The sequence below is a fragment of the Lissotriton helveticus genome, chromosome 9 (genome assembly GCF_964261635.1).
Source record: "Lissotriton helveticus chromosome 9, aLisHel1.1, whole genome shotgun sequence".
Taxonomy (NCBI): Eukaryota; Metazoa; Chordata; class Amphibia; order Caudata; family Salamandridae; genus Lissotriton; species Lissotriton helveticus.
The window spans coordinates 753,971,285-753,985,156 of NC_136070.1; the positions used below are offsets into that span (position 1 = coordinate 753,971,285).

General features: G+C 44.5%; 1 protein-coding gene across 1 annotated transcript in view; it reads right to left on the reverse strand.

Annotated features, from left to right (window-relative positions):
• The window catches only part of FOSB (FosB proto-oncogene, AP-1 transcription factor subunit), a 193,547-nt gene extending 181,032 nt beyond the window's left edge, over positions 1–12,515 (reverse strand). Inside the window, exon 1 of the mRNA XM_078662186.1 lies at positions 11,207–12,515. Coding sequence (XP_078518312.1) covers positions 11,207–11,332 — 126 coding nt within the window. The 5' untranslated portion in view covers positions 11,333–12,515. The remainder of the gene's footprint in view (positions 1–11,206) is intronic.
• Between the last annotated feature and the right edge of the window lie 1,357 nt (positions 12,516–13,872).

Below are 13,872 nucleotides of genomic sequence, written 5' to 3' on the forward strand. Positions count from 1 at the left end.
CCAGTTTGGTGCTTAGGCATTCTAGGCAGCAGGCCAGTGATTGTAGCATGTTGATTTGAAGCTCAATTTTTGATGCCTGCCGTAACAAAGCTATGGCCATTGGATATTGAGAGGCACCAATAGAGGCCATGAACGGATATACAGATTGAGAAGGCTTAAAGGATTCATGCTTTGTTGCGTCAAGTACTCTGAATGGCTTTGGGGTGAGCTCTGTTTTTTCCAATTTGTGTTTCAATATTGGGAAGAAAAGTTGTTGAGAGATTGCCTAAATCGTTTTTAAACTGTCTTACTGGCTGTGTTTAAATGTTACCGACTCATCATGTACGGTCAGAAGAATCAGGCCGATTTCTGCGGATTTGATCAACTGTTTTCCTTTCCTGCTTTTCCATGGATGGTTGTCTTGTGTGGATTTCTCTGGTGGTGTTATTCCTGTCAGCTATGTAATTCTTGGACGGAAGTGTTAACCCTTCTTTACAACATTCTTTATAACTAAGCCTTCAAATTCGTCAGTACCCTCACAGGTTTGAGAGGAGCGCTGGTTTGAGAAACTGGTTAGTGTGCCTTGGGCAAGAATAAGTCCAGCACCTCTCAGTTGTGTAGAGGCTCGATGCTAGTGCATTGTTCAGACATATTGAGAGATTCAGCACTTTTATTTCATACTGGGAGTCTTGGAAATGCTGGGTGATGAGTCAAGGTGAAGTTGGAGGCACCGGGAGGGCATGCGGACCCACAGGTCACTTTATGCAGCTCTTTATTAGTTCTAGGGACTCCTAACTATCAGAATGGTTTGTAGGTATAACTTTTCCCACTGCTAATCCCTAAACTCCAGCCTTTCTGCAGCTTGGTGACTTCATTCTAGGCATTTTGATAGTGCAAGTGACCTGGTCGTTGTGCTGCGGCTGGTTATCAAGAGGACGTTGTTTCTAAGCGAGGAAAAGAGATGGAACGGACGAGCTTCCCTCTTCCTTGCAGCTCAGCGCTATGATAAGCAGTGGTCGAAGTGCAATAACAAAAGAATGGTAAATGTGATGCTGTGTGCGAAGGGGGCACGGTTAAGGAGTGTGACCAAAAAACACATAGTCTGCAACTTTTCTCGGTCTTTCAACTTCAGGTAACTACATTAAATATGGCACAGCTTAAATGAAAAATAAATGCAAGTCAAGTTAATCAGTGGGAAATGCATTATTGTACATTATGAAGCCTCTATCATTTAATGCACTCCATAGGCCTGTTCCAATAAACCAGAGAGCCACAGATTTCAATCCTGTTGGGGGCAGTGGAGAACAGTGACGTGTATGTTTAGTGCTATGAGGTCACAGTTTGGGACATAAAGCACTGTGAATATGTAATTCAATATTTTAATCTTGCATTATAAGATAGGCCGTTATACAATGTGCAAGATTTTATAAAAAGTGCTACCAAAATATAGATTTAGGCATACCCAAACTATACATAGTGATTTTGCTTTCTTAACTTCCATTAAAAGCCCACGTTAACTCCCTTGCAATGCCACTCAAAAAGAATACACCTGTGTCATCAGGAATCTTCAAGTGATTCATTCCATCAATTAGAAGCAATACCTGCTTTCAGGCATCCTTTACATTTGCAGATTAACCAGCTGCACACATTTACTTTTCTTTCAATTAAGCAGGCGCCCTGGCAAGAAGGCCAGTCTGCACAGGAGTCTCTCTGCCTTACACTTCAGCTGAAGCATTTCAACTCTTGGAATTTACCGTCCTGGGACAGTTATCTTTTCATCAACAAGTAGGGTACTGTTTTATCTTAAAGTAGAAAAGACTGGGCATGCCGTGCCCCTCAGATCTCACCCACTTCAACCACGGATTACATGGTACGCCTACTGTGTATTTTTAGAGTAAAAATTAGGCATTTAACACCCATGTGACCAATCCTTAGATATGGAGTTCAACAACGTGCGACTCGTCAGTAACAAGTGCTTTGTAAATACCATTTACAAATACAAAATAGGCTAATTATCCAAAGACCTGAGACTGCTAGGGGCACAAGAAGCAATAGAAAGCACAAAGGTTCCTTTACCAATAAATTAACTTTGAATGACCTGCGGAAAGATTTGCCTATGGTTGGCCTTGAGGTCCAAGACCAGCGCACACACCAACTAGAACTTCTGAATCTTAGAAGCTGCATCAGCCCGGGCTATGGCACACGACCGAGGGAGGAGGGGTTAAAGTCCTTTTTAACCCCATCGGCGATGCGTGCCTGAAAATAAGCAATACGCTTAGAGCAAAGCGAGCACGGGTGCGAAGAGAACAGAGCCACTGAAAGCCGAAGCAGAGGCAGCGGGGTTTTGCCAGCGGGTTTCACCAGCAGCCGCGCAGACTTTTTACCCCCAAAGAGCTCCCCCGGAAAACTCAGCTGAAGTGGCTGAAGTGGCCGCATCTTCACCTTCACCGCACCGCACCGGCAAAAGAGGTGAGAATGCTTCTGAGTAGCGCGAGCAGTGCGAGCAGTGCGGGGGGGTCAGTGACGCGAGCGGGGCTGCCGATAGAGGCGGCCGCGAAGTAAGAGGTTGACCTAGGCAGTCTGACCAGGTCTGGTTCGCCCATGGTTCCCCCTGTGCGCTCCGCTCGCGGTCAGCTCTCCTTGTGAGCTTCTCTCACTGTCCACTCACCTGTGTTCCCTTGTGCGCCTCGTGAGCTATTGGCGCTGCACTGCCTGATTCCCGCTGGACTCGCCTGGACTTGCCTGCTGACTTCCTGCCTTTCGCTTCCCTCTCAGCCTCTCAGCCTGCCGGCGGGGTGAACCGGCCTTCGGGCTTATCGGTGTGGGGAAGTGCCGAGCGAGACAGGTGAGCGGCGGCGGCGGCGTTGGAGTGATCAGCAGAGGAAGGGCTCCCTGCCGCGAGCGTTGTTAGACCTTCTGAACACGGCAGGCTGTGCCGCGTCCAGCCCTGCACGCTCGGCTGTGCGTGAGCTGCCTAGCTTCTCCCCCTGCTCTTCCTGGGAAGCGAGGGAGAGAGGCGACACCCGCCCCAGCAAGAGAGGACTCTAATTGAGAGCCAGAGCGCCGGGGAGTCGGAGAGCCGGGAAAGAGAGGTCAACCCAGAGGTCAACGACTGAACTGAGAGTGGCTGAGCCAGCCGTTAAATATCGTTGAACACTGAACTTAGGGAAGAGTTGGGCTGCCACACTGCCGCTGTGCTGTAACGTGCCCCCCCTGATGACAGCTACTCCAAAGTTGTGTGCCCGCCCTACACCATCCTGTACCGTATCATTGTTTGAGGTTATAGGCGGTGGAGGTGGAGGTGGTGACCTGGCGGGTAGTGGGCGCAAGGCAGGACACAGAGGGAGCAGACAGGCTTGGGAGGCTTGGGGGCCTTGCTCTTCTAGACACGAGCAGCGAGTGAGCGGTGAGGAGCGGGGCCGCACAGACCTCCACCAGAACGGAGCGGCAGCCTGAGGATTACGGCCAAATTAGTGTCACGGACACGCGTGGGAAGGCCACGTGACTGGAGCAACATTCTAAAACACGAACCCGGAGAGTAAAAGCCGGACAGCCGGGAGTCGGGAGTCCGTTTGCACGTTCGCAAGTAAGCAGGAAACCATGAGAACGGGGAAAGTGCGGCAGGAGAGAAGTGACGAGATAAAGGGAAATGACCAAGACAAAGACCAGGGCACACTACAGACCGGGGGAAAAAAAGAAGAAAACAACACAGCAAAGAGAGAGACTAGTGTCTGCCCCAGAACTATCGACAACCAGTCCAAAAAAAATCATTGGGATACAAAACATTTTCTTCTTGAAGGACCCTATGGCGGCCATCTATGGTCAAACGCAGGAACAAGTCCACCTACCAAGTCCAATCATACCCGCATCAAGGACAAATAACAGCGAACAACCACAAACAAATAACAAGAAGGAGGACAGAAAGGCACAAAAAAACATTATTGAGAATAATTCCCCAATTAAACTATCAAAACAGTCGCAAACCCCACAGTTACAAATCTCTCAAGTTCTTGCCAAGTCAAATGGCAACACAGAAGATCGCAAGCCAATTACGGTATTAGCCCAAATACACAACCACAGTACCCCAGGTCTGGAAAAAGACATGATAATAGAGAATAGGAATAAGGATAAGGCCAACATTCCCAACATAAAGGGAAACCAAACCGGGGTCGAGCACACCACCGCACAAGGCGACGTATGGTCAACCTCCTTTTCCTTACCCAACGAGACAAGCTTGGATAGACTCATGGAATCCAACAATCAAGTAGGAAACTTGACTCAAAACCACAGACAAGAAGTCTCCAAGAACAAACAGAGTGAGCAAGATGTACATAGATCAGCAAAAGATCAGGGAAAGGGACTGGGTGGAGAGGAAAATCCCGATAAAAAGAAAGAGAACCCCAGACAAAAAACAAGATGGCATCCCCAATCACGATCTCCTCTGTGAGCGGGTCAGAAGAAGTGTCAGCGGTAGAGGCTCACAAGGCCCCGTGGAGTGAAACACTAATCAACACCTTGGAGCAGGCAATTAGGGCCCTGAATTTCCAGTCTGATAAAATGGACATACAAATTGACCTAATAAATTTGATTGCATGGCACATTTCAGGTATAAATACTAGGCTAGACCACATGGCAACCCTTCTACCAAGGAGGGCAGACATGGCACATTACACCGATACCTCCCAGCCAAGCTGTGTATGCGGCAAATTGGTAGATAAATTGTCAAATCTACCCGATATCTTAAAAGACATCTTAGGGGCAGTCCAGACATCAATAGGGAACAAAAAAAGGGTAGAGGAGGTTGAAGAGGAAAACGGGAGTCCTTACGAAAATAAAGAACAAATTATAAACTACGCCCAGGACCACGGGAAAGAAAAGACAAACAAGGAACATCCAGAACGGAAAGCCCCTCAAATTGATGACACGCAGAGCGCAACTGACAATTTAAAAACAAAGCTAACAAAAAGACAAAGGAAACGTGCCAAGAAGGGGAGGACCCAGCTCAAGGAACCACCTCTGACTAATGATCACAATTACCCTATTTTCAACCAAACAACCTCAAATAAGGAGGAATTAACAACGGAAAAAGACGCTGCAAATCACACAGACAAGACCCAGGATCAATCGAACCAGTCAAGAGAAGAGTACGGATGCAACTCGCTTAACGAATCTGTGATCTCCCCCGAGCACAAAAAAACAAATCAAACACAAGGTAGACAAAACCTGACCACACAAAAACACAAATCCACTCATCAACAAGAAAAAGGTTGGATAGAAGCGAGAGGTGACGATAAGCTTTCATGCCGAGAGGTCTATGGAGATCAAGTAGTAATGATACAGCAGAAAGACGAAACCCCAACTCCAAAAGAAAGAAGAGCTAAACAAGAGGACTACGGAGATCAGGTAGTAACGATTCTGCGGATAAACGAAACCCCAACTACTGAAGTAAGAAGGGCCAAACAAGACAAGCAGATCCCAAATTCACGGAGGAATGAGGAAAAACATCCGATTGAGGGCGATAAAAACACCCAAAGGAAAATTACAAAAATAGACAGCAAAGATAGAAGCGCAAGAACGCCGATAAAAATAAAGATACATGGACATGGACAACCCTGCAACCTCCAACAAAAAGATGAGCACTTATTGTACACACAGACATCCAAACATACAAAGAATGACAAACTTGAAGATCTAATAACCAAAGGGAATAAGTCAAATACTGCACCCATTTTTCAGCCAAATAGAAAATCCAACCCAACTGATAAAACAACAAAAAACATTATAGGGCCTGGTAGAATAATAAACGTAAAGGGAGAAATAACAAAAACAACTCAGCGGAAAGAAGAAAAAGATGAAAAACAAGTAGCCAAAACACAGGAAGAAACCCCTGAAAAACTCTCATTCATTCCGGAATACCAGATAACAAGTGGACAAGACAACTTGAATAGAGGGAATATAATGCAGCTTTTCAAAGAAATTCCAGAACTAGAGGAAATATCATCACAAGACCTGCTGTCTGTAGAATTCATAACCAATGCAAACAATCGAAACGCAGAAGAGTCCTTAACTACTTGGTCTTCAAAAGCCGTAGTAGAAAGGATACTCGCTACGAGCCAAACCTTTGAAGCTTGGGGCATTGGACTGAGGCGGCATCAACGGGAAAAATACCCATTCCCCTTTTGAAAAACATCAAAAGGGAAAGGCCGGAAAAGGAAGCCGGAACCTCCCAGAAATCATGCCTTAAGAGTGCATGTTCAGTAACCCCACAAAAAACATCACAAAAAGCAAGGAGCAAGGCAACCACAGAGGAACAAGGAAGCATTCTGGAAAAGATCACAGACTGGTCTTGGGTCGCAAAGGTGTTAAGCAATAAGAGCTCCTAGCCATCGCAAAAGGCCGCATGAGAACAATAAACCCCAACTACAGATTACACTTTATGACCAAAAGGAACCGGGGAATATCCAAAAAGCTGGGGAGGACTCCAACACGTGGAAACCACATACGATCAGCACTGGTCTTGGAACGTCCACGGCTTCAACAATATGGGGCAAGACCACGATACCACGAAATTCTTGGAACAACATGACCTAATATTACTCCAAGAAACTTGGAATTTGAGTCAAGTATCCATCCCCGGTACATAGAGTTTCACGTCCTAGCCGAAAAATTCTCAAAATTTGGGCACCCAAGAGGAGGCCTAACAACATATATCACACAGTTGTATGGATGGCAAGTGGAAGAAATAGATATTGGGGCAAACGGGCTGCAAGCAATAAAAATTACAGAAAGAACCAACTCAAACTTGCACAATCACAACCTATTAGTGCTCAATGTCTATGTACACCCAGAAAAGAAACAGAAGAAGGAAAGACTTATAACCTTAATGACCTTGATCCAAGCCCTACAAACCTCACACGAATCGATTTCCCTGATTATTTCAGGAGATTTTAACAGCAATTTACTTAAGGACAATCGTATAACTCAAGAGCTCGGGGAATTGGGCCTATCAATTTTGAATGGGAAGGCAAACGGGGACAAACCAGCATCAATAACCTTCTTAAGCGGCAAGCGGAAATCAACAATAGACTTCACTATAATGAGCAACAGCCTGGTGCCAAAGGTAAGCACATTTTCGGTTGGGCCGCGCACAGAAAGTGACCACCTCCCATTAATTACCAAAATTAAAATTTTGGCCAATAAAAACCAAAAAATCAATACGGTCATTCAATATACTGAAAAATTCAACCTATGGAAATTAAAATGGGGAGGAAAAGACATAAAACCTATAATGGATAAATTGAAAAAACAATTGTTGGAAATGACACCAAAAGAAATAGAAAACCCAATACAAACATGGGAATATTTATGTAACACTTTAACCAGAGATCCGCCTACTAAAAAACCGAACAATGGAAGAATCGACACCAGGAAGAAGCCCTGGTTCAACCTCACACTACGGGAGGAAAAAAGGAAAATCTTACGTGAAGTCCGGAAGCAGGTAATAAAGATGAAAAACGGAAAGACACCGGATAAGGCAAAACTAAAGGCCATGCGAAAAAAAATATAAGATACTGCTGAGTAAAGCAAAAAAATCATATCAAGAAGAAATCTGGACCAAATTACTAATAGCCGGTAAAAACAATAATGGTCGGTCATTTTGGGGCATCATTAATAAACTGACAAGGAGCAACCAATTAAGACAAGAGAGGCAGGAATTGGAGAAAGTAAATGTATTCAGCACGTTAAAAACATGTATACAGGCAGGGAGAACGGACAAAAGCGGAATTGCAAAAAAGATTGCAGAATATGCGACAAAAACTTGGAGCAGGCTAAAACTCTTTTAAGCACACAAGAAGCCCCGCGAAAAGAAATCAGGGAACAACCACAGGCCAGGGAGAATCGGCCCACAGATAACATTGGCAACGAGATTACCACACCTTCAAAAACATCTGAAGAACAAAAATCTGTCCCAGAAACCCTCGTAACACCTAAACAGCTAAAAGGCATAATAAAACACCTAAAAACAGAGCGTGCAGCAGGGCCCAACGGGCTCCCGAATGCTCTCTTCAAACATTCCCCTGAGTTCTGGGCAGAATACTTAACACTCCTCTTTAATTTGATTTATAGCCAGAACAAAATGCCCAAATCCTGGAATGGGAACATAATACACCCTATCTTCAAACAGGGTTATCACAACGACCCAGGGAACTACAGGATGATATCGCTGATCGATGTGGAGGCGAAACTATACGGATCATGCTTGTTACAGCGCCTCCAAGATTTGATGGAAGATACTAATATAATACCCATGTTCCAAACGGGTTTTAGGCCAAGGACGGGCACATTAACAAATTTGACAACTTTAGCCCTCCTAGAGGAAAAAGCGGAAACAAAGAAGACCAGATTGTTTGCTTGTTTTATTGACCTACGAGCCGCATTCGACAGGGTGAATCGAATCCGACTATGGGAAAAATTAAGATCGTGGGGGCTACCAAAGAACCTATTGGAGTCAATGATATGCCTGTACAGTAACTCCTGGGCAAGAGTTAAACTGGGAGACGGCAGCAGCACGACTGCAGAAATTAGCACACAACAGGGCCTAAAACAAGGCTGCGTCCTGGCCCCAAGTTTATTCAACCTCTACATGGCGGATATCATCAACCATATGCAGGTGGGAGAAGGTCATCCACCGAATTTGGCAAAAAAAACCATTCCGTTCCTACAGTATGCGGACGATATAGTTGTGTTGAGTCAAACCCCAATAGGGCTGCAAAGAATGATTAATAACCTTGTAACCTATTTGGAGCACGAAGGCTTGGAACTAAACAAAGGAAAGACCAAAGTGGTCCGCTTAGTAGACCCAAAAAAATCATCGTTTAAATGGTACGCAAACAGCACCCAAATAAAGGAGGAATCATCCTGTAAATACTTGGGTCTAAAACTGGGGCGAGGCCCAACGAATAAAGAACATAAAATAGACCTAAAGGCAAAAACCCACTCCATGATCTACGCACACCGGTTACTGCAAAAAAAACTGAGTTGCCCAAACTATTCACATCTGCTAAATGTGATGAAAGCACAGACCTTACCCACCTTGTCATACGCACTGGTTATCTGGTGTGGTAAAGATACAGGGTTGTTAAATAATCTGCAAACAAAAGTATACAAAGCGGTTTTTAACCTATCAAAATCAGCCTCACCAGCACAGGTGCTTCTAGAGTTTGGCCTACTGAATCAAAAGTTTCGCAGTATGGGTACCTTTGAGAAGCTTTCCCACAAAATACGTCTGTCAGAGGAAGGCTCACTGGACAGCCTGTGCTGGAAAGAAATTGAAAACCACCAGAAACAGGTCACATTAGGCAGCTGGGGAGATTTCTTGACTCAATCCTTGAGGGGCTTAGGAATCCAATCGATATGGGATTCTATCCCAGATAGAACCAGCTTCGACAAAACAACAAATAATGCTGTAAATGGGAATCCTTTCTGGAAGACAAAACGATACTCTCGAAACGAAAACACGGGTGGACCGTGATAAATTCATACTCTGGGATAAAGCCGCAGCCTTATTTAAAAAGTCATTTCAACGAGAAACTAAAGCAGAAATATATAGAACATCGGCTGGGCTTACAGCATTCGAAGGACTTGCTACCATCCTGGAAAGGTAGTCACAAGGACCCGCATTGCCGCTTATGCGGCTACCATAATGAAACACTACCCCACCTACTATGCGTTTGCCCTGCTCTTACGGACTTAAGGAGACGTCTTTTAAAAAACATTTTTAACAAATTGAACATTCGTACATGTAGACAAGCTGTAATTAGATGGTTGGAGGGATCATCTTCTGTGTTGGCTTGCAGGGGGGTTAAATATATGAGAAAAGCACAATCCCTCATACGACAAGCGGAGCTCGGGGAGATAAGAGACATTGAAAATGGCATATCCAACAATTGACAGACAAGCTTGGCATGGTCATAACAACCCATCAAATTGCAGGAAAATGGACAAAGTTGAGTTGATCAGCTAAGTAAGAACAATCACAAAGCAAACAAACAAATAACTAAACAAGTTTTGGTATCAGCTTAATAAATAATGCACTAAACAAGTACATTTTTTTTTTTAAAGTGATCTTTGTAATGCAAATGTAATATTGTAATAATTTTTAATAATTGGAAACAATAAACTTTTTGACTTATAAGCAATACGCAACAGACATTTTGCGCAGGAATGCTATTGGCATGATTTCAAACAGTCTGCGATAGTACCTGCATTTTCAATATTTCTTATATACTTTGACAGTGATGAAGTACTGGCAATTTCCAACGTAAATCAAGGGTAGATGGCCAACATATTTTCAAATTAGCCCCCTGGTTTAGTAAACAATGGGAGCAGTGTACACTTGTGAGCCAGGAATAGAGTTAGAGAAGCTTCCTTTAGCGCGTATCAGTGCAATTCTAAGAGTCCCGTTCTCCCCCACCTTTTGACTGTAATGTTATCATAGCTCAGCCCTACTCCTAAACGCGCTCTGTTACGGTCGCTGTAGCAACTAGGACCGTGGTCCAAATAAAACGCACTACGTCACGGCGCAGTGGCGCGCACTGTGCGTGCCGCCGTCACCTGGAGACTTCCAGCACGTCAGCCATTACGCATAGCCCCCACATTCCGCACAGTCTCTCGAGTCCCGAGCGGCAAAACATGAATAAATCCGGTAGCTTTGACCAAAGAGGTGCAGCTTGATCGGCTGCCGGGAATCCACGTAGCTGAACAGAACCTTCATCTCCGTCACCATAGGTGCGCTGCGTAAAATTCTGGGCAGTTCTCACCGGAATTGTAGTCGGCTGAACGGAACGAGTACAAGTGACGGCGGTAAAACTTAACAGCGTATCATATTCTCAACTGTGCAGAGAAGCTGCCTGCTATTATACAGTTCGAAAGGATGAGAGATGAACTGCCCCTTTACGTTGGAATTAGTGGCCTGGGGGTTACCTTAGACATGTTTACAACAGGGTTTGTAGTGCGACCAATGTCTGCAATCTAAGCTTGAGCATAGCATGTCTGCGATATGATGCACACACTTTTTTTCTCACTACACAACTTATGCTGGTAACGATTGTGTACATTCAGAGTAGAAAACTTTCTCACAGACCGTAGCCCAATGGAGCTACAGATCGTAGCCCAATGGAGCCACGGTGCACCATACGCTCCTCTACCAAATTTTCTTCTGTCTTACCTGTGACGCAACGGTGGCGGTGGGGCTTCCGAAAGAGTCCACCGAGGAGAGGTACTGGGACTCGGCTGAGGGTGATGAGCTGCAGCGGGAAGGAGAGTCGTAGTCTCCGGAAAGTCCTTGATACATGTCCCCAGGTGGCGGGGGCGCCTGCCGGAAGCCAACTCCGTAGAAGTGTTGGGTGGACCCCTTGCCGATGGTAGAATGAGGTTTTCAGAGCGAGGTACCCCCCTTGCACGGACCTGCCTCAGTTTCTTGCCATTCGCATTGACCCCGCCATGCACAAATCCCAGGTATACCAGGTGCCGCTGAATCCAAGGCTACAGCAGCTGCCTCTTAGAAGTAACTATATGAACCACTTTCAAAGATCACAGTCCAATTTTTACAGTTATCATTTTCTCCCCAGCTGTCAACATTAAATACAAAAGGTCCTTATGTATCCTGTATTAATTTCGAAGGGCCAGTATGATGACTTGGGGGGGATATTTTGGGTGACCGAGAGATCGAAGAGGCGTCTTGATTAGGTATAAGGATTTGTTATAACTTTTAGTCTACCGATATATAGAGGAAATGTTATGTAAGGTCTTCACACCTTCTCTTTAAACCTCTTGGAGCAGTACTCTTTACTAAGCCGCAGCGTTTCTCATACCTCAAAGAAGAGCGTATTTCTTATATCTTGGATGGCAAACCACTCTATGTTTGGCAACGTCTGAGCCAGCATCGCTCATTTTTTTTATTAGGTAATTCTTGGTTTTCTCTCTGTCTGTGGCACCTTGATTAGCTTCCAGTTGGATGTGCTTAATATGTAAAGCCAAGAAGTTCACTTTCACTCCTGTCTCTTGGAGTAATTTCTTTTGCACAAGCAGCTCCTAACATATATGGACTTCCACCCTGTTTCCTACAGCTTGCGAGTAGATTGGATAGTAGAGTAGTGGCACTCCTAACCCCAAGGATACAGTACACAGTTCATTTCATGCTCTAAAGTGTATCCACGTAGGTCATGTGCCCAGACCAAGTGCAGGAAGTAGTGATCAGCGGTTTCTGCTGCCCAAATCGGATGCCCTCCAGCGTCCTACAAACAGCTCGTTGATCCACTTGCTCAGCCTCACAGTACAGATCCGATAAACTGAAAACTCCCGACCAAAAAAGGTATGTTATATCCAGGTGCAGTCCACGATAGCCAAAGTCAGATCCGTATTCTGCGGAGACCATCAGCCTTGGAAGAGGTGGAGGCTGAAGCTTGGATTGCGTATTCTAGTCGGGGACTCCCCCGTGCCTCTTAGTAGTATTTTGTATCTGATGTCATTGCGCGTGCGCCTCGTCTCTCCTCTGCAAAGTTATGAATGAATCTTGTCGGCGCTCCTGGGTTTATATACACTGCTAAACACGCCCCTTGTTACGTCAAGCACTTCATTTTTCGTACTCCCTGATACTTGTAGAACCCGAGGAAACGGAATATGACGCTTCTTGGGTATAGCAAACATATGATGTCCGTGCGAGCACCACACAAAAACCAGGCTTTCACTTTGGTAGAAATGGACTATTTAGGGTATCCTCTTGCTTTGGTGAGATAGAGGGCGCGCCCGAGTAGGGATCCCCGTCCCCGCCCACTGCTGGAGTTCCTGTGACGCAGATAGCCATATATGGTGCTGTCTCTGCTGTGTGTTTGTTTGGTAACCAAGCAAGACGTCAGAGGGAATCCCTCTCAGGTCTGGCTCTGAGAGTACCCTACATTATTAATAGTAGCAGCTCCTACTAACGAGCCATCCGGGGAAGGAGGCGGGAAGCGACGCTGTGATTAGGAGAGGGCTGCACAGACGGAGCTAGAAATAATACGGTCCGATAGCAACTGCACTGCTTGGTGACAATTGCACAGATACGGGCTCACTATCACATTGAGCAAGCGTATTCATGCAGTTAAAAAAATACAGCGCAAGTAGGAAACGCATTTTTTTTTTTTGCATATTTATATAGAGCGAACTCACCCGAAAGTATTTGAGCGCTTTACATGAACACCAAATTAATCGATCAAAATCTTATTTATTTAGATCTCTTATAGGATCAACAATTTAAATAAAATACACTGTTGCATCACTTTTTATAAAAACCTTATTCTACACATTTAAAAAAATACAGAAATAAAAAAGATTTCATAATGTATACAATTTATCGCAAATAAATTAATTAGGTGGATATTTCAAAAAAGCAATCGGGTCAGTAGGAGAGGAAATGTTATATCTATTAACAATAGGTTTTATAAAAAAAAGTTGCTAGCCTCTACTATCTCCTTATTCGAACATTGATCTAAGATACGTATTAAATTAAATCCTGGATTCCATTATTACATTTGTCACATACACCAATATTTTCTTCTCGGTCACTCCATTTTCTTGTGTAGGGCTTTAAAGAGTGTATACCTAGTAGGAGCATAATGATGCATCTCCCAACACTATGCTCCAGAGTAAATCTCATATACTGTTGTGGGGGTATTATAGGACCCGGATCCCCCAGCATGTTCCCCGCTTCCTCCTGATAACCTGAGAACCCACATTGGAATCATCAACAGAGATTTGTGTGGGTGTAAAACGGCCATGTTTAATATTTTTGACATTTCATAAACATGACAAGGCATTTCAAATACATTATTCACAGTTATCAACACAATTTTA